Source organism: Lytechinus variegatus, chromosome 12 (assembly GCF_018143015.1).
Source record: "Lytechinus variegatus isolate NC3 chromosome 12, Lvar_3.0, whole genome shotgun sequence".
In the NCBI taxonomy this organism is placed as follows: Eukaryota; Metazoa; Echinodermata; class Echinoidea; order Temnopleuroida; family Toxopneustidae; genus Lytechinus; species Lytechinus variegatus.
The window spans coordinates 14,928,521-14,948,697 of record NC_054751.1 but is presented as its reverse complement, the minus strand read 5'-3'; the positions used below and the strand labels follow the sequence as shown (position 1 = coordinate 14,948,697).

At 35.2% G+C, this 20,177-nt stretch overlaps 1 protein-coding gene across 1 annotated transcript in view; it reads left to right on the top strand.

The window, feature by feature from the left end:
- Positions 1–20,177, top strand: part of LOC121424957 (netrin receptor unc-40-like) — a 47,932-nt gene that overhangs the window by 13,430 nt on the left and 14,325 nt on the right. Inside the window, exons 2-3 of the mRNA XM_041620856.1 lie at positions 16,147–16,291; positions 19,308–19,483. Coding sequence (XP_041476790.1) covers positions 16,147–16,291; positions 19,308–19,483 — 321 coding nt within the window. The remainder of the gene's footprint in view (positions 1–16,146; positions 16,292–19,307; positions 19,484–20,177) is intronic.

Below are 20,177 nucleotides of genomic sequence, written 5' to 3'. Positions count from 1 at the left end.
AATTGGGTATTTCTGGTCATGCCAGGGCAGGCATGTGGATTTTAATCAATTATGTTATGTTATTATGTAAGTTGCAGGTCCCCACTCGTTACCTAGGTGAGGGGGACCTATTTGTACATACAAATGTTTGAGAACGCTGTTAAACTGAAATAATTGTGTCATGCTTAAAGTTTAATCTTAGCCTGACCTGATCTTAAAGGCGGGCAGGCTGGTCTATAGTCATGGGCATTCATATATCTCTATATGCTATATTTATGTCATCTGTAATCCACCGATAGCTCATAATTAATAGCTGTGCTGGGATTCCGGTCCGGCTAGCAGGGAACCAGTGGGAAAACAGCCATGAATTTTAAACATTGAAGAACTTACGAGGGGGGCCTTCTAGCCGGGGGTTTAACCCCTCTCCGAGGAGCTTATTAAACAAGGGTATCGGTTGGTTACAGACATTATCGGTATATGTATATGTGATGATATTCATACACTGTACACAAAAAGCAGAATTGGTAAAGATGCACATTCATCTCTATTTTCATTAAAGCCACGACAAATCGCAATTCACTTGTTCTTGTTGTTTTGTTAGCCGTGAATAATGGATTTTAAAGACGGCTTGACGATTTAAAATGATTTATTAGCGGGCTAGCAAAATACACATTTTAGTTTGTTTTGATTTTGAAAGGGGGCGTGGTTGCCCGAGAAAGGGCTCGTGACCCGACCCGTAAAGGGCGGGGCAGCGCTTTTTGGCGCCCGCGCCAAAGAATTTGGGCACAATGCCAGACATTTGCCGCGGTTGAGCTATGCGCGGATAAAAGTGCGGGGAATGCTTCATTTTCGTTTTGGCTTTCAATGAAGAGAGATGACGGTGCATGTGTAAAGCGTGCTTACAAAATTCCCACCTCCTCCCCATTACCATCCTCTAGTTATAATTAAGGGGGATGTTGACATATATATCGTGGGGGGATTCTTGCATATTATGGATATGGTTGTGTATTTATTGTCCTTGTGCATTCTTAATGTTATTTTGTTTATTTAGTTTTTGTTTGCAAGGAAGAAGTCAATTCGAAATTACTATGAAGCAGGTTATGCCTCAAACGTTCATGTGAGTTGTCATAAAAATCCAAGTTATGGATGGTTATAGAAAAAATCTGGGGATTGAAATTATAATTTTCTCAGGTCATTTGAGAAGAAATGTTTATGAATTCATAATTTCTATGTATGTTTTATTTTCCTCTACCATGAGCATTATATATGAAGAAATGTTTGATAAGATTGCATAGGCTTCATTTCAGATAAAGTTATTTCTCGGGTCTGCATCGGACTCCTTAGGAATTAGACGGAAGTATTGTCCCAATTTTTAGGCTTCTTCAAGTTCAGCCGAATGTTCAGGTCTTTAGGCGTAGTATGTTGGTATACTTATGTGAATTTGTATGGTAATTTTGTCATGGTGTATTTATTATTAATACTGCCCACCTTTGGTATAGGAAGCAGCTCACGCATCAGTCAGATTTGAGTTATGGTTTTTAAATATCTGTTGTGTGCTGCCCGTTCAGGCAGAAATTGTGAAGAAATGATCGTTTTGGGGAAAGATATTGAAGAAAATATTATTTAGTTTAATTGCATTGATGTATATGTTAATGACGAACACGCATTGGTCATTTACAACGAGTGATACTTTCGTACCTTGCTTCCCTTTGCCAGAGTATGGCCATATTAGTGAATTTCGTTTGGTGAAACAAATTTCTTTCTGAATTCAATTTCCTTTATTAAAGTTCCTTTAAGGGGCTCAATATTTTCAGTGGGATGAAAATTGGATACCTATAGTTGGCTTGAATACCAGCAGTAGTTGATCTTGGCAAAGTGTGATTAGGGGGGGGGGGGGTACAAGTACTTTTGCATTTATATTTTCCAGGGAAGTTGTATTTGTTGAATCTATATGATACTCTATAATGAATGGTGTATGAAGTAGTTGGAGGGTGATGGTATACTTTTCATGGTTAATTTCAGAATCTAGGCAGAGCCTAGGCTGATAGAAGAGCGTAACACGAATCCAAATTCGAGGGTGTTTGACCTGGTCGCACACCAATCCTAACAACGATCGTCGTGCATAAGTGGGCCGTAAGGGAATTTTATCCTCCTGTCCTATTTTGGCCAGTGGGCAGGCGGGTTTTCGCCCTTACTCGTTTTTGGGAGGAGTGTTGACGCCTTGTGTGTTGTTGAAAAACAAGCAGTTGAAGTTCTGGGGGCATGATTTCAGTAAGAGGCGCATTATTAAAGTACCTCCTTTTTTCCTTTCCATGCCAGGGCAGGCATGTGGATTTTAATCAATTATGTTATGTTATTATGTAAGTTGCAGGTCCCCACTCGTTACCTAGGTGAGGGGGACCTATTTGTACATACAAATGTTTGAGAACGCTGTTAAACTGAAATAATTGTGTCATGCTTAAAGTTTAATCTTAGCCTGACCTGATCTTAAAGGCGGGCAGGCTGGTCTATAGTCATGGGCATTCATATATCTCTATATGCTATATTTATGTCATCTGTAATCCACCGATAGCTCATAATTAATAGCTGTGCTGGGATTCCGGTCCGGCTAGCAGGGAACCAGTGGGAAAACAGCCATGAATTTTAAACATTGAAGAACTTACGAGGGGGGCCTTCTAGCCGGGGGTTTAACCCCTCTCCGAGGAGCTTATTAAACAAGGGTATCGGTTGGTTACAGACATTATCGGTATATGTATATGTGATGATATTCATACACTGTACACAAAAAGCAGAATTGGTAAAGATGCACATTCATCTCTATTTTCATTAAAGCCACGACAAATCGCAATTCACTTGTTCTTGTTGTTTTGTTAGCCGTGAATAATCATAAATAAAATAGACAAATTACCTACCAATGTAAAGCTTAGAATCTCCTTTTTCATCTGGTATTACTTAGATTATTTCTCATTCACGCTTGAGTGAGCAAAAACAATTTGAAAAGGGGATACCAAAAAAGTCACTTGGCGGGCCGTATCTTTGTTTTAAAGAGAAAACCACATTTTTAAATAGTTCAATATCTGCTCTTTAATTTGATACCTCAATTACAGAAAATGGTCAAGAAATAAAGTACTGGTTATTTGAAATAAGGCTTGAATTTTAATAATTTCAGAAAATGAAGAGGTTTTACAGGCTAGCGTTCAAACTCACTCGACACTCCGTTTTGTTGACGATCAGCCATGCATGAAGTCCTTTGTTACCGTGCGATAGCTTCTGTGGGAAACCGGTGAAAACAAGTTTATTTAATGAAATTAGGGAAATACAAGCATTGTTTCGAGGGATCTTAACTTTTTTAATTCTGAACCATTTTCTGTGATTAAGGTATCAAAGAAAAGAGCAGATATTGAACTTTTTAGTCATGTGATTTCTTTTTGAAATTCAGATACTCCCCGCCAAGTGAGTTTTTGGCATCCTCTCTTCGAATTGTTTTTACTCACTCATACGTGAATGAGGAATAATTACGTAATACCAGATGAAAGAGGAGATTCTAAGCTTTACATTGATAGGTCATTTGTCTATTTTATTTATGATTAAGTTATGATAAATCATCGCTAAATCTCGGTTTTGTTTTTTCTGGGACGCACTGTATATATATATATATATATATATATATATATATATATATATATATATATATAGCCTCCTTGTAGGAGCGAAGAAAAATAACGATTCTTAAGTTACTGAAGTTATGTTATTCATTACAAAAGTGAAACGGTCCGAATTTGTAATTAATAATTAAAAATAATACCCACAAACATTGTTAGTCATATATATAAGAAGCTTTAGACACAGTTAAAAATTGATATTTTATGATTTACAACCTGAATACAGATTTTCCTTAATAATTGTCCTAACTTTCAAATTATGAATAGGGATCCGATAGTGGTTTTTGTCGAAAAAGGTCCTTTAAAGTTCCGTTATTCATAAAAAGAAAAAAAAGTCACTCTCAGGATTATAATTTGGAGGTGATATAACTATCAAGATTTTTATTCACAATACAAAATGATAATTGAAAAACGACATAAATAGGGATTCTCATAATAGATAAATACCCTTCGGGTTCCTATGATGTTTCAAATAGATAGGGGAAGGCGGGGTAAGTTGTGACAGTTTTTGCTTTTTCCAAGTTAGAATTGATATGATTAATAATCTTGTCGAAATAAGTACCTTGCCTTGAAATTTAATTCTTCTGAAATATTTTCCACCTATATATAACTTTCTATCCCCACACTGAAAGTCATTGTGACCTTTGAAAAAACCGATGTCAAATGGCTCAACTTTCCCCATATATGGGGCAAGTTTGAGCCACCTTCTGGGGTAAGTTGAGCCACAAAAACTATGTACAAAATGTATGGGGGGAGAACCAGCATGTCAATTTTTTGTTTAAAGTCTTTTCACTTGCTGATTCTCTATAAATACTAACATCCTGTAAAAGGAAAAGAGCAGTCATGTAAATTTGCTCCTTTCAGCCTGCATTTCAATCGATTTTTATGGTTTGTTTGTTTTTTAAGATACATTACCATGGGAATTACCATGGCTCAACTTGCCCCATGCTGTTTGGCTCAACTTACCCCAGTCCGAACTTAGTGTGATAATTTTGTCTCCACACATTTACTATGGATCCATCATATAAAAGACTATGACAAGAATAAAGATTCATACCTGGACTAATAATATTTTTATCATGTCTTTAATATATTTAAAGACGTGTGTGTTTATAAAGCACTTATCTATTTCACACTCTTTTTTACTTTTTTGGCTGAAATTCATATTTTTCCCTCTAAAAACTACTTTTTGTTTCAAAGTTGGAAATAGTGCGGTGGGGTTAGGGGTTATGCTATGGGTCATCAATACATGACACCACCACAATGTCAAACTCATTCATTATTGGCCTGGGGCTGGTGGCTCAACTTGCCCCTATGCTCAACTTACCCCGCCTTCCCCTACCTTAATCCTATATTTCACGACGCCGCAGTTTTAATGGGCAAGTCTATCCCCAACAAAACAATAAAATAAAAATCAGAGGAAAAGTCAAACGAGCCTAACGCCGGAAAATTTCATCAAAATCGAGTGTCACTAATTGTGAGAACCGATAGCGCCACTCTTTCATTTTCCTTTACTTATTGTCAAGTCTAAAAAATAAATTTAAATGAAGTATTTTATATTTGATTCAATACAATACCCCCATAACAAAAGTGAATGAGTTAAACATCGACACTCTCGATGACAAGTCACTGTGTATAATATACACAGTGACTTATATTATATATTATATAACTGATAAAAGCGAAATATTAACATGTCATAACTTTCTTATTTTGCATTCCATTTTGATGAAATTTTCAGAGTTGTGCTTTTTCAAATTGTCTCTTTTTATTCAAATTAACTTTTTGTTGGGAAGGACTTGACCTTTGAAAAAGGACCTGGGACAATGGATGACATAATAATGACAAAGATTACCATGGTAACCGAGTATTTATAACTGTGACTCGTAGTGCGGTTTGGAAATATGGTCACGTTACAATCTTTAAACCAAAACTTAATCATAATTACTTGTGTAAAGATATAGGGGCACCAGGGGGGGGGGGGAGCTGTGTGTGTGTGTGTGTATTTGAGTTTTGTCAGACGTGTATCAATCAGATATGATTATTTACGTCACCATCCGAAAGACGTGATCAGGGCTCGAACCTCTGCATCAATTTGTAACTTCCCCACAGCTTGGATTACAGGCGCACGCCACAACGCCCAGTTGGGGAAGCTATTCCCCTCCCATCCATAGACTAAAGAGGGAGGATGACAAAGGGAAAAGAAAAGGGGTGAAATATGATGCTATTTGTTGAATAATCATTTCAAACTACATGCATGTTGCATATTACAAATATAGTGTCCCAATTAAGTATTCGCTTGTTCCGCTCTTCAATCGCTCACGACTAATTATAAATGTTTACACCATGATACGCGATATTTTGCCCCTCTCCCTCAAAAGTTTTGGGTCATTACACTACTAATAACAACCGACAAACACCTATATTTTCATCTATCTTTGTTGTTTCATCGGAAAGCCTTTAATTCTCGGTAGAACCCCTCCCCCCCCCAAAAAAAAAGTATGTCACTATACCTTATGAATGAGTGTGTCCTATGATGTCGAGAAGGGATGCACCATGGGGCAAGATACATGTAACCTTGAGGTGTGACGTCATCGTTTTTAAGTCAAATCATAGAATTATAATTCAGATACACGACTCAGATCTCTCCTTTGTATATTCTTATTCCTTTAACCTGTTCTCCCTCTTTTGCATATTTTTTTATTTTTGTCTTATCAGTATCCCCCTCTTTTCATTATTTCAAATATAATAGGGGCAGGCCCCTACCCCCGTGGAAAATGTTTTAGAACGGCATATTAGAGGTGTTGTGGCTCAGTGGATAAGTCTCCGGACTGTAAACCATAAGGTCGGAGGTTCAAATCACAGCACTAGCGTCCTTTGGCAAGGCGTTTATCTACATTTGCCACTCTCGACCCAGGTGTAGTAAATGGGTACCCGGTAGGAAGAAATTCCTTGAATGCTCGATGCGCCCGATCAGGGTAGCCGTGCTAAAGCCGGGGTAATAGTATGCAGCGCTTAGAAAGATCTGTATTAAGCGCTATATAAATGTTGCATATTATTATTAGTAGTATTATATTATCTTCAATTTTACCTGGAATTTCATTTATTGGGCGGGATCTCCGTATTTCTTCAGGATTATAAAAGCATTTAGAGGCCATGTATTAGATAATACAAAAAAGTAACCATAATTATACTACTTCTACTAATAATAATGATATTATTATCATAACCCGCCAGTAGAGCAGTTTTATACCCGCAGTGGAAATCCCTTGGTAAATGAAACATTAGTATTGTTATTATCATCTATTAAAATCCTTTTGCATTTTTATTGCAAAATTTATTATGGGAGTTGCAGCTATAAACAAACCTGTTGCCGTTTACATACTCATGCCTCGCAGTGCAATGTCAACTAATTTCTCGATATAGAAATTGTTCCGTTTGTGCAGTTTTACTCTGGTCAATTGATGCATGTAGGTTATGAATTAATCTTACTTTATTACAGAATACTGGTAGTGGAATTCCGTCAAGTCGAACATGATAACAAGTTCGATTATCGAATGCTCACTCTGTATAGGCCTATATATCTGACGTCAACGTGCAATTCATTATCTACTGGTCTTATATTTTTTCCCAATGTTTGAAACTGTTTTTGTTATCTTATTTTTTGTCTTCTTTCTTTCTTTTTTTCTTTCTGCCTTTCTTTTTTTCTTTCTTTCCTTCTCTCTACCTTTCTTTTTTCTTTTTTCTTTCTTTCTTTCTTTCATTCTCTCTTTCTTTTTTATTTCTTTATTTCTTTCTGTCATTATTCAGTTATCTCTTTTTTTCATTTGTCTTTTTTCTTTTTTTTCCTTCTTTCTCTCTCTCTTTCTTCCTTTCACTCTCTCTCCTCTCTCTCCTCCCCTCTCTCTTCTCTTTCTCCGTCTCAATCTCTTTCTTTCTTTCACTCTCTCTCCTCTCTCTCTTCTCTTTCTCCGTCTCAATCTCTCTTTTTTTCTTTCTTTCTTTCTTTCTTTCTTTCATTCATTCTATCTTTCATTATTTCTTTTATTTTTCATTTCTTTCTTTCTTTATCTATTTCTTTCTTTTTGTCTATCTTTCCCTCTCTCTCTCTTCTCTCCGTCTCAATCTCCTTCTATATTTTTTCTTTCTTTCTTTCTTTCTTTCTTTCTTAAATCTACCTATAAATTTGCCAAAATTTCACGATGATTTATTGTCATTGCCCAAAATTAATGTACATGATATCTTCCATATATTTTTTGTTCATCAGATGTGCATAATGACTTTTATCTACTAATACGTGCGCTTCCCTCATGAGTCATGACTAACCATGAATAGTCATAAAAATGTATTGAAAATATGGAATTCTACTTTGTTGAGGTAAATATTTTTTTTGTATTCTACAACATGCATGATATAACTCGACGTCATAGCCGCAAACGATGTCCTTATAATTTTTTTTCAATAAAGCGTTTTAAATAGCTAAACTAAAATCCTTCTTAGTGAATTTACCCAGATCTGTTTCATATTTTGTAAATCATCTTCCAAAGAATTTACAAAAATCAAGAAATATGTATATTTTTTAGATGTTAGGGGAAGTGATAATAATTTTACGGCTTGCATTATTTCATGAGCCCACTCTCACACCCAATGCGCTATACCTAAAACGGTCCTGCACGTTATATATCCAGATTCAGATTTGCTCACTACTGAATTGGAAAATCGTCACATACTGCAGTACGTGTTGCTATGCCAGAATATATGTATTTATCTATTAAATGTCTTAGACTGTGGGATGGTCGCTAAAATTGTGACTTTCCGTGGGGCGGCAAATGCAACCACGGTCCTTGGACATGATAATATGTAAAATATTATGAGTGAATACATGCAACATGTTGCCATCGCTAAATTCTGCTCCTGACCTCAAAATTAAAATAATAATATGCGAAATCGTACCATTGATTCGACTGGAATTCCGCCATTCACCCCATGTGTTAAGGACTCCCGCGAACGCGCGCAAACGTCTACAATGCATGTAACCTCGTTCGCGTTTATTTTTTATTCGTTGTAGAATATACGATGGCGGATAAGATGTCGTCGTCTTCGTCGTGTTTTGACAGCGAAAATGACGATTTACCAATAGCAAATGTATGCTACATGCACGTCTTACCCAAGGAAAGATGGCCAGTAAATTTCTTCAAGTAAAGAGCTAGAACAAATTTAAGCCTTTGCTGGATTCGTTGGTGTAGACTACCTGGGACAAAAATAGCTATTCGTGCAGCAGAGCTGTTTGCGATTGACTTGCATGCAGCTCGACAAGCATTTCAGCAAGATCCGAATGGATCAAAATAAATATAGATGTACCGCGTTACTTTCAAAAGAGGGGGTACACCTCGAGTTGGTTTTTTTTTAAATAAATCACTTTTTCATGACAATCTAACTGTTCTTCTTTCTTTCCTTTTCCAGTTTTCACTTTTTATGTCTTTTCTTAGTTCCCTTCTCCCTTTCCTCTTTTTTCCCTTTCTTTCTCCCCTTTTCTTCTTTTCCCTTTCTTTAATTTCTCGGTGAACTCCGCCAGGGGGCAGCTTGCCCCCCGGCCCCTGTTAAGCCACTGCTCCCTGGGCCGGGCTGCATGAAAGTCAATCGCAAACTTCTCTGCTGCACGAATAACTAGTTTTATTCTGAAGTCCCAGGTAGTCTACACCAACGAATGTAGCAAAGGCTTAAATTTGTTCTAGCTCTTTACTTGAAGAAATTTACTGGCCCTCTTTCCTTGGGTAAGACGTGCATGTAGCATACATTTGCTATTGGTAAATCGTCATTTTCGCTGTCAAAACACGACGAAGACGACGACATCTTATCCGCCATCGTATATTCTACAACGAATAAAAAATAAACGCGAACGAGGTTACATGCATTGTAGACGTTTGCGCGCGTTCGCGGGAGTCCTTAACACATGGGATGAATGGCGGAATTTCCAGTCGAATCAATGGTACGATTTCGCATATTATTATTTTAATTTTGAGGTCAGGAGCAGAATTTAGCGATGGCAACATGTTGCATGTATTCACTCATAATATTTTACATATTATCATGTCCAAGGACCGTGGTTGCATTTGCCGCCCCACGGAAATGAAAAACGAGAGACATTTTCCTTGTCCATCCCACAGTCTATCTGTTGGCATACACCATTTGTGCATGTACAGACTGCATTACATTTGAGAACTCATTTATTGAGGTGCAATTGGAGTGCAGATGCATTTAATAAAGAATATAAAATAAATTTGATGAATGGGATGAACATAATATACAGAGCCGCCGATCCGGGGGTATATAGGGTGGGCAGGGAGCAATCACCCCTGGAAATAATTGGGGCAAACATATCGATTTTTCCGAACCTCAAATAATTTTGACAGCTTGATAACTATTTTAAAAATCAATGCAAATATAATGTTTGAAAAGCATTGGGAAGCACTATAAAACCATCAAACTTGGAATAAAATACGAATTATTTAACACGCAAAATTGTATTTTTCGGCGCACTTCGCACACAAAAAAATACTCGATGAACACAAAAGTAGTTTTGGCCTCGTCGGGTGTCTCTATCATTGAGTCGATTTTTATCAATTCAAGACATAAATTCCTCCTCCCCATTCTCTCTCCCAATAACCATCGAGCAGCAAATTCATATCACGTTTATGTCTACAATAGTACAATAGGCCCTATATAATTTCATTTGTACGTCTATTCAGACTACAGTGTGCCCCCCCAAACAAAATAATAATAATGAATAAAAAACAATGATTCCCATTTTCACTTATTGAATCTTTATTTACACCACCATAATCCCCCTCGAATTAATTTTGATTAATGTGATGCACAATTTTCGTAATAAATGCACGAACGAGTAGAGTCTGATATTTACAATGTCAAAGTCACGTAGCGCAGAATAATGCGAGGATCGTGTGTAAAATAGGTGATGACTCCAAAACCAGTGAGTTCCTGCTTAAACATTTCGTTCATTATTATGATAGTGTTAAAGTGTTTCTTTCAAATGAATACAAATAAGCAAACCGATAATTACAGGCCAGAAATTTTATTGTTCGCTATCTTTACATGCTTCAATGTATGTGATAGTGTGTGTGTGTTTTTTTTTACACAAGTTATAAATCAGATATTATCATATACGTCTGGGACCAACCTTTAACCTCACCATCCGAGGGACGCGAACTAAAGACGTTTCTGGACTTGTCTCGGATGTTTGACCCAACAATATTTGTTTTATCTGAAAGTTTCCATCCTGTAAGCCATACTTCTTAGCCAGTCAAGGAAAGTTGTCAGATCCGACAACTTGTCGGACCAAGTCGTTAAGACACTTTCCAGGACCCTCAAACCTCGAACTTCTGCTTAGATTACATTGATTTAATAATAAACTATTTAATATCAAGTCAAGCCAAATATTTCACTGTACTACTACCTTTAGTTTGAAATAAAAAAAGAATATTGATTTCTTGACCAACATACATTACCACACACAGTGGACAGTATGTTGCCCTACATTTTAAGTGTATATAGTGTATATATATATATATATATATATATATATATATATATATATATATATATATATATATATATATATATATATATATATATATATATATATTTACATATATACTTACCTACATGCCCTATTGCTGTATAATTTGATTTAAAATGATTGATTTACTTGTTTAAAATACAATTTAAAAATTAATTAAGATTGTTAATGGTTTCATGCTAATGGATTAGTAATAAAATATGATGAGACAATTGTTATGTATATTGAACGTGATATTTCTGATGTTAAAATATTAATGAAATTCTTTTGAATTATCAAAAAACAACTTTTTTATCATCACTTTAGATGATACATTATCCTACAACATTCATCGTTCTAATGTAGCTAATAAGATCTCAAAAAATGTTGGATTTAATTTTAAGCTTTGCATTTTTGCCACAGGAGTTATTTATGATATATGATTGTCTTACCCTACCCAATCTTCAATATTGTAATATTACTTGGGCGAATATTGGACAACAAAATTGGAACCCCTTCATAAATTGTAAGACAATTTTAAGAATCTGTACGAACTCCTCTTTTAGAGCTTCTTCGCAACCTTGTTTTTTTTTTAATCTCAATTAACACCATATTATATCTGACAATCATGAATTTCGGATCGCTCCTGTGATTATTCGTACTATTCATAACATAATTCCTTCTTATATATCCCGTATCTTTTTGATAAATAATTCCGTTCATTGTCACAATACTCACTTAAGTAATAATTTTCATTATCCCAAGATTGAAAAAACACAAAGTCTCCTAAATTAATTGTAAAGCATTATGGCCCGCGCATTTGGAATAATCTCCCCGATGAAATTAAGTACGCAACAACAATTACGTAATTTAAATCTAAGTTGAAAAATAATCAATATGCAAAATAATTTGTTTTCTTGCCGGAATCTCATACATTTACCGCCCCACCCTCCCTGTATGTTTGATAGTATTTGTTGGTGCTGTGTGTGCATTTCCATTCAATGTTTTCATTATTATATTCAATCTTATGTAATGTACTGGGAACGACTACTCACAAGTTTTCATAAACTTTTCTGTAGTTTTCAATTCCTCTAATGTTATATATCTTATACCATGGTCACATTTGTTATACGGCGGCCGTACGGCGAGTCGAAAACAGCCGTTTCAACATTTTTTTGTACCAACTACATATAGGTAGTTTGAATTGAAATTAATAAAACGGCTGTTGTCGACTCGCCGTACGGCCGCCGTAGATCAAATGTGACCAAGCTTAAGGTATCATGCTGACAAAATAAAACTAAACAAATTGAATTGAACTGAACTGAATATAAAAACTTCATTCCTAGTGTAAAATATATGTGTTATGCTTAGCATTGTATTCGTTTTTCCAAATTAACTTCATTATGTATGTATTACATGTCTTCATCAAGTTTGGCACTTAACAAAAGCTGTTTGGCGAAGAGGTGAATCCGCTGAAATAAATTATAAATGAAATGGAATTGAGTAAAAGGATATTAAACTGCGCTCTATCGCTGCTTTGAATAAGTAAAGTGAGAAGGATTTTCTAATTGTTACGGGTAGATTATTTCGTAAGTGGTTCATAGGTTCCAATTGACTAATTATGATTTGTGGTCTTTCGAGTGAAAATGTCCTTATGGAGGGGAGCCGTCACACCTAACCGTGTAAGCAATTGTAAACCGACGTTTACAGTGTGACCAGCCGTTTTCTCCTCTTACCCCATTTCTTCTTATCAAGCACTTCATTCTTGATATGAAGAATTACATAATGATAACATCATAAAATATCAAGATTTCAAATCATTTTCTCGAAGAATTCTTTGTATTGTTAACAAAAGGCAATAATTGATTTCAATGAATGGGATTTAAAATCGGTTTGCCATAGCCTACGGATGTCGGCATGCATGTATACGCTGGTTAAAAAAACATTCATATAGGACCGTCCCTTCCCATGCGGGTTATGCATACGCATATAGGCCTCCATGTGTATAATTATACTGACTATAGTACCTAGATAATGAATAGGAGAGGACCTTAAGCCGTCGGTCCTCTGGTTGCTTGCTAACAAACATTCATGCTTTCTTAGCAATCAGGTTTTTTATAAAAATCACTACCAATCACTACCATAAAAGAAGCTGTTATCTTTTTTAATATAAAACATAAATCTACAACCTTACAAAATACAAAATTGGTGACATTCGATGCCGCATTTTTTATTGATGGTTTAAAAAGCAAAACAAAATATGTGAAAATTGCAATCGACTTTAAAGGAGATAATATAAGTCGGTACTGTATTTAACCCCCAAATCTAACCAGTTGACAAGCACAAACACTGCACATTCATTAAGTTGCAATGCCGTGTCTACCAATGTTATTTATTTATTATTTATCACTTATTTCGCAACATAAACGATTTTATAATTTTCCTATATACTAGCTGCAGTCGGTCTGGTTTTTTTAAAAATCAACATGATAATTAACAGTTAAATATTGTCACCTAACTTCCCATCAAAGATTACTTTGGTCTATTTTCAATATATTTTCATCTGTTAACTCCTGGTATTAAAATGTAACTGTAACATAATGTTTACCTGCCTTGCATGAATCAGTAATGTGGTCATGTGCAGTTTCCTCTTTTGTTATGTGTTATTGAATAAATATTATAAAATATATATGTCTTGTTAATTTTCACACTGTTTGTTAATGCCATTCGCTAAAATTTATATATTTCAATTTGATAGTAGATTTTTATAAAAAAATAAGCCCTTATAATCATGGCTGACCTATTATTATTCGCAATAGTCATCTTTCAGCGTGTTCAAAATGACTTTAATATTCCTTAACGTTTAACAAAGGATAATATTGCATATTTTATTGGTGCAAAACTAGCCAACTTAATTAATTGGGTTTTTTTTTTCGATGCAAGAATTTTCACCTCGCATTAAACAATTCTGTTCTAAACAAAGAGTTCGCCTTCGGTCGGCCATGAGGGCAATAGGGCGTGAATAATAATCACTTTGACCACGATCGTTCGATTTATAATTTATTTTTTTCTCCGTTTGTTTTACTCTTTTCGCACTCCTCACCATCATACTCACAGGCCTGGACTGCGGGCCGGAGACGGGGGGGGGGGGTGTTAGCTTTACCTCCAACTTTGTAATAAACATGAACAAAAACGAAATAATTACCTTCTCATGGTGATTTTTTTTTTGGGGGGATAAGGTCACCCCTCACTTAAGACATTGGCATTCAGAGCCAGAGACCCAGGTTCAATATAGGCATTTTTTTCAAACTTTGATTCAGAATTTCACTCGAATGAAGCTACGCATATATTATCCTCTCATTTCCATTTGTTTCATCATATATGTATAATATATATGTATGTATGGTATGTATATATATACATATACTGTATATATAATACCCTTGATGCCACAATACAGTGCGTATAACAAAAAAACGGGACAGCTTTTGAAAAGTCTATAAAATTTTTGTTTCAAATTATGATCTCTATATTTTGGTGTCAATAGGTGCCATTAAAATAATTTAGTTTCATTAATGCTTGAGCGAACACGGAATGTTTTTGTCTGGGGTTAAAAAGGCTTGCGCCAAATGGCATGTGATAAATATGTGATGGTCGGACTTCTTCCTCTTAACTTTTTCATTATCTTTGCCATAATTTCGAATTATGAGGTCAAAATTCATTTTCAAGTCTTCTTATTTGCTTGAATATTTTTGTTGTTGTTCCTTTTTGACATGTTCTCTTTTAGCTTTGAATATTCCTTCTTTAGGCAAGAACAATTCTTTTTTAAACCGAAGTATGAGAGAGAGCGTGTTTTTTTCAAATCCTTTCATATTGTGTGCTACAAAGTTTATGGTGCCTTTGAACAGTGCCATACTGATGGGTGGGGGCTCGGGGTGCCCCCCCCCCTAAATTAAAAAAAATCATGACCAAGAAAAAAATTGGAAAGAAAAATAACATAGAAAGTGAAATATGATATCATTTTCTGAATATTACGTCAAAATCACAAAATTTGATATTTTAATAAAAAAGTGGAATTTTTTGCTTGCTCGCTTCATAACTTTTTAATACATTTTACCCGATCTGCAATATCTTGCTCCTTCAAACTTGGCACAATACGCCATTGCCATTGAAATACATGAATCCTTTCCTGTTTGTCCTGTCAAACACATAATTAAACTTGGTGAAAGATTCAATAACCCCTTGAAAATAGGATTCATGTCTGTTATAAGTACCATTACATGATTTGTTTCACATAATAAAAGGATTTGAATAATTACAAATTCTCCCAATTGATAATGCAAATCTTCTTATTTGGGTTGACAGAAAGTCTTTTTTTCTTACTTATGAAGGAAAATTCAAAGGTAAAAGAAGTTTAAATGAAAACAAAATAATTCAGGTAAATAAATAAATTTGTAAATGAAATTTGACAGCATAATTAGAAAATTATTTCAAAGATGATGAAAAGATTAAGCGAAAGTCTGCTGATTAGCCAAAAGTCTAATCATCAAATTTCTCATTTCTTCCATTTTGGCGCAAGCCTCTTTTTGAACCCCCAACACATACGTCCCGTGTTCGCTCAAGCATGAACAAAATTTTATTTTTTTAAATGACATTTCAAAGATAAGATCTCAGAGCATCTATTGACATCAAAATATAGATATAATATTCTCAAACAAAGTTTTTATATATAGACTTCTCAAAACGGTTTTTTGATACGCACTGTATAGGAGCACTTTCTCTTCGGCTCCATCGTAATTTCAATCCGTTCTGAAGGCCCACCTATTTTCAAATATTGATTTTTTTGGTGTGTTATTCATTTATCTAATATGCCCTGAATATATCGGGTTTTTATGTTTTTCCCCATATTTCTTATTGTTCTACCTGCAGGTAGCTCTGTTCAGTCAAGTCTGGATTGCAACAGTTCTAACGGGACTGTTTTAACATGCCAGTGGTTGCACGATGTATTTAATAACACAGAGGCTCATGTTAAAATTGACAGCATATTTTGGGTTAAATTCACGAATAATAAAGAGTAAGTAAATGATAATTGATATCATGATCATGCATTATTTTTCATCATATTCGTCATCAGATGTTATAAGCTACAAATCTTTTCATCTGATTGGCTATCTTTTAATGAAATGCTCCATTAAGTGCCAGTTTCATGAAGGACCTCGGGGGAAAAAATCCGAACTTTGTATTGTTTTTTATATTGTTCATAATATGGATTTTAAAAATACCCAAGAAAAAAAAAAAGAAATCAAATTCATGCAGATAACCTCAAGGGTGACACGACAGCTCCTGCGACATTTGTTCTGGTTTTCAGAGGACATAGGGTTTGAAAGTTAGGATTGTTATAGTGTTTGGTTCAGAATAACGATGAGGATTTGGGGTTTACACTGATAGAAAATTTATCCTTAAAATCAAAGAAGTTCCTGCAGCAGAGTCTCGAGAACACCTGTAATATTACCGAATTGCGTAATCTTACAGGAAATTGGTATATGGAGTCTTACAAATTTCCTTGAATAAATACAACCTTTCCCCCCTTTTTAAACAGACCTGTTCTTTTAAATTGCATAAAAATTCCTGTTTTATGAATTTACAGAATGATTCTGTTATTGCTTTTTACAAAATCTTCTGTTTCTTTTCTGTAAAATCACCTTTTTAACAGTGTATATAGTTTTGGAGGTTAGGTTTAATGTTTGACTTAACGGGCAGATGATTTTCCATCGGAGCAATTGTCGCCGTAGCAATGGTCATGGAACCACTGTCGGATATCGGTGACTGAAAAGAAAAAAAATCATCATTAAATTTAACTCCTTGGCATCTAATAATCTAATACATGAAGTATAATTATGGAATAGAATTCTGATGGTGTTTCCTGTCAATTTATCTTTAAACTTGTTTTTTTTTTATAAAGAAACTAAATAATGATTTTCGGATAATTTTTTTTTCAGGGCCTCCTTTTTACAACATATCACAGACACATGTGAACAATAGGATCCTGTAGCTTGCATTTTTTTTCAAGTCGAATCCATAATAACCATTCCCGTTAATACTTACTGTAATTCCCGTTATCAAGATTTGCGTCACGATTGGAACGATGTTCTCGTTAAATCGTGGAGTATTAATCGTAGTGATCGCCTCATATCGTATCAGATCAGGGCCCCGTCTTACAAAGAGTTACGATTGATCCAATCAGTCGTAACTCTATGGAAATTCATCAGTGTCATAATTTCTTTCTACAGGAAATGTGCAAATGTTCTTTGTAAACATAGGAGAACACACCGTACTGTCAAGAAATCAATGAACTTATGGATATACTTTCATATCTAGAAAAAAGGAGCAAACATGCATCGTATATGTTGCCTTTGCTGGCTTTTCATAATTGCGATTGATGGGATCAATCGCAACTCTTTGTAAGACGGGCTCCATTAGTGGCAATCGGATCAGTCGTAGAAAGATGTTGAATGTATTTTTAAAAATCACGATCCGTTGCGAAAATCCGATCGTGGGCTTCGTGAAAGATCACGTGACAGAGAGAACGGGGTGTGAGATTAAATGATGAAAGCAATCACAATTAAAGGTCAAGTCCACCTCAGAAAAATATTGATTTGAATCAATAAAAAAAAATCAGACGAGCACAATGCTGAAAATTTTATCAAAATCGGATGTAAAATAATAAAGTTATGACATTTCAAAGTTTCCCTTATTTTTAACAAAATGAACGAGCCAGTCAGTTACATCCAAATGAGAGAGTCGATGATGTCACTCACTCACTATTTCTTTTGTTTTTTTATTGTTTGAATTATATATTATTTCAATTTTTACGAATTTGACGATTGGGACCTCCTTGCCTGAAGCAAATGTTTAAATAATGGAATTCCACATGTTCAGGGAGGAATGAAACTTCATTTCACATGACAATGACGAGAAAATAAAAATATTTCATATTTCATATAATACAATACAAAAGAAATAGTGAGTGAGTGATGTCATCAGTTCCTCATTTGCATACTGACCAGGATGTGCATATAAATGTTTTGTGAAATTAAGTAAACCTTTCAAATGCCATAACTTTCTTATTTTACATCCGATTTTGATGAAATTTTCAGTGTTATGCTTGTTGAATTTTTCTCTTTTTATTCAAATCAAGTTTTTGTTGGGGTGGACTTGTCCTTTAAAAGGGGTAAAAAGAAAATCCAAATGAAGGTTTACGTGCATGGCATTTACCATAGCAGCAAAACTACCAATATAATAAGTCTTTATGACACGGGGCCCAGCAGTAATGTTTCTTTCTGAGGCAAATACACTGTACTAAAAAAAACCTTATTGTTTGAAAACGGCTCCAATAGTATTAAGCTTACAGTCCAAGATGTTATGATAACGCAACTTTATGCTTAAAGGACAAGTCCACCCCCAAAAAGTTGATTTGAATAAAAAGAGAAACATCCAACAAGCACAACAATGAAAATATCATCAAAATCGGATATAAAATAAGAAAGTTATGGCATTTTGAAATTTCGATTAATTTCACAAAACATTGTACATCCAGGTCGGTATGCAAATGACGGAACTAATTATGTCACCATGCACTCACTATTTTTTGTATTTCTTTATATGAAATATTGTATCTTTCTTTTCATTGTCCTGTAAAACATCCGATTTTGATGAAATTTTCAGCATTATGCTCATTTGATTTTTCTCTATTGATTCAAATCAACATAATTAAAAACCACAAACACAACCCTCGTGGAATTTGCCTATTCCTGGAAAGACCCTATAACAGTGTGTAGTTTTAACAGTAAACGATTTGTGCAGTGATGTAATGCCTATGAAAAAAAAGGGATTGTCCACCCCCGATCCATTCCCATTTTTTTTTTTGGGGGGGAGGGGTCAAATTTTTTGGCGACACTTAATCATAATTATCTTGGCTAACGAGAATTGGAAACGAAATTTGTATACCCCCCCCCCTTTTTTTTACTGATGAAATCCTTGAAAACGCCACGGGACCAGTTTGCGGTTGACTCTATTTTGTTCTTTTCTAGACAAGTGAGTGAGTTTTATACAAATTGCTCTACAAATGCTGTGACGAGTTCTGCTTCCTGCACGATCACGGTCCCACGTACTCAGCCCAGATGTCTGAACGGTTTAAAAATCAACTTCTCTGCTGTCTCCCGGGAAGAAAATGTCACCAATATCCTTACGTTTGCACGTTCTCAAGGTAAATCATTTCATAATTGCAAACGCTCCCGGTCATTTTTTTGGGGGGGCGTCTCGCCTGCATAGCAGAGCGAGGCTACTGGCGCCGCTTTTCCGACGGCGGCGTCAACATTAAAATCTTGACCCACTGTAAGGTTAGGTTTTTGAAATGACATCATAAATTTTAAAAATATATGGACATATTAAGGGTAATGAAGTATTACTAAAAATCTTGCCCGTGTTTCAGGTCACATGACCAAGGTCAAAGGTCATTTATGGTCCATTAATTTTGGCCATAATGGGTAATTGTTGAATCACCACCATAACTTTGAAGGTTTATGAATATAGTTCATGAAATGTGGACATATGGATAATCAAGCATGACCAATCCCCCTGCACAAGTCTTAAGTCACACGGTTAAGGTCATGTCATTTCGGGTCAATGAACGTAGTATTATATTATTATGTAAATGGTGTTTTTGTAAATAATTATTTTGTAGTCGTTTTCAAAGTCAGCACTACTGCTGTATTTAATTGCGTAATGCAGGCGAGACTGCCAGAGGCGCTCCACTTGTTAAGAGATGGGGGTACTGTAAAATGAAAACTGCTAGTATTAATATTACGCAATGAGTGCGCCTAATGGCGCGGTAACATTTGCTACGATCATCGTGCGATGTAAAATTCTTTTGTTTTTTTGGTGGCATCGTTAGTTACAGG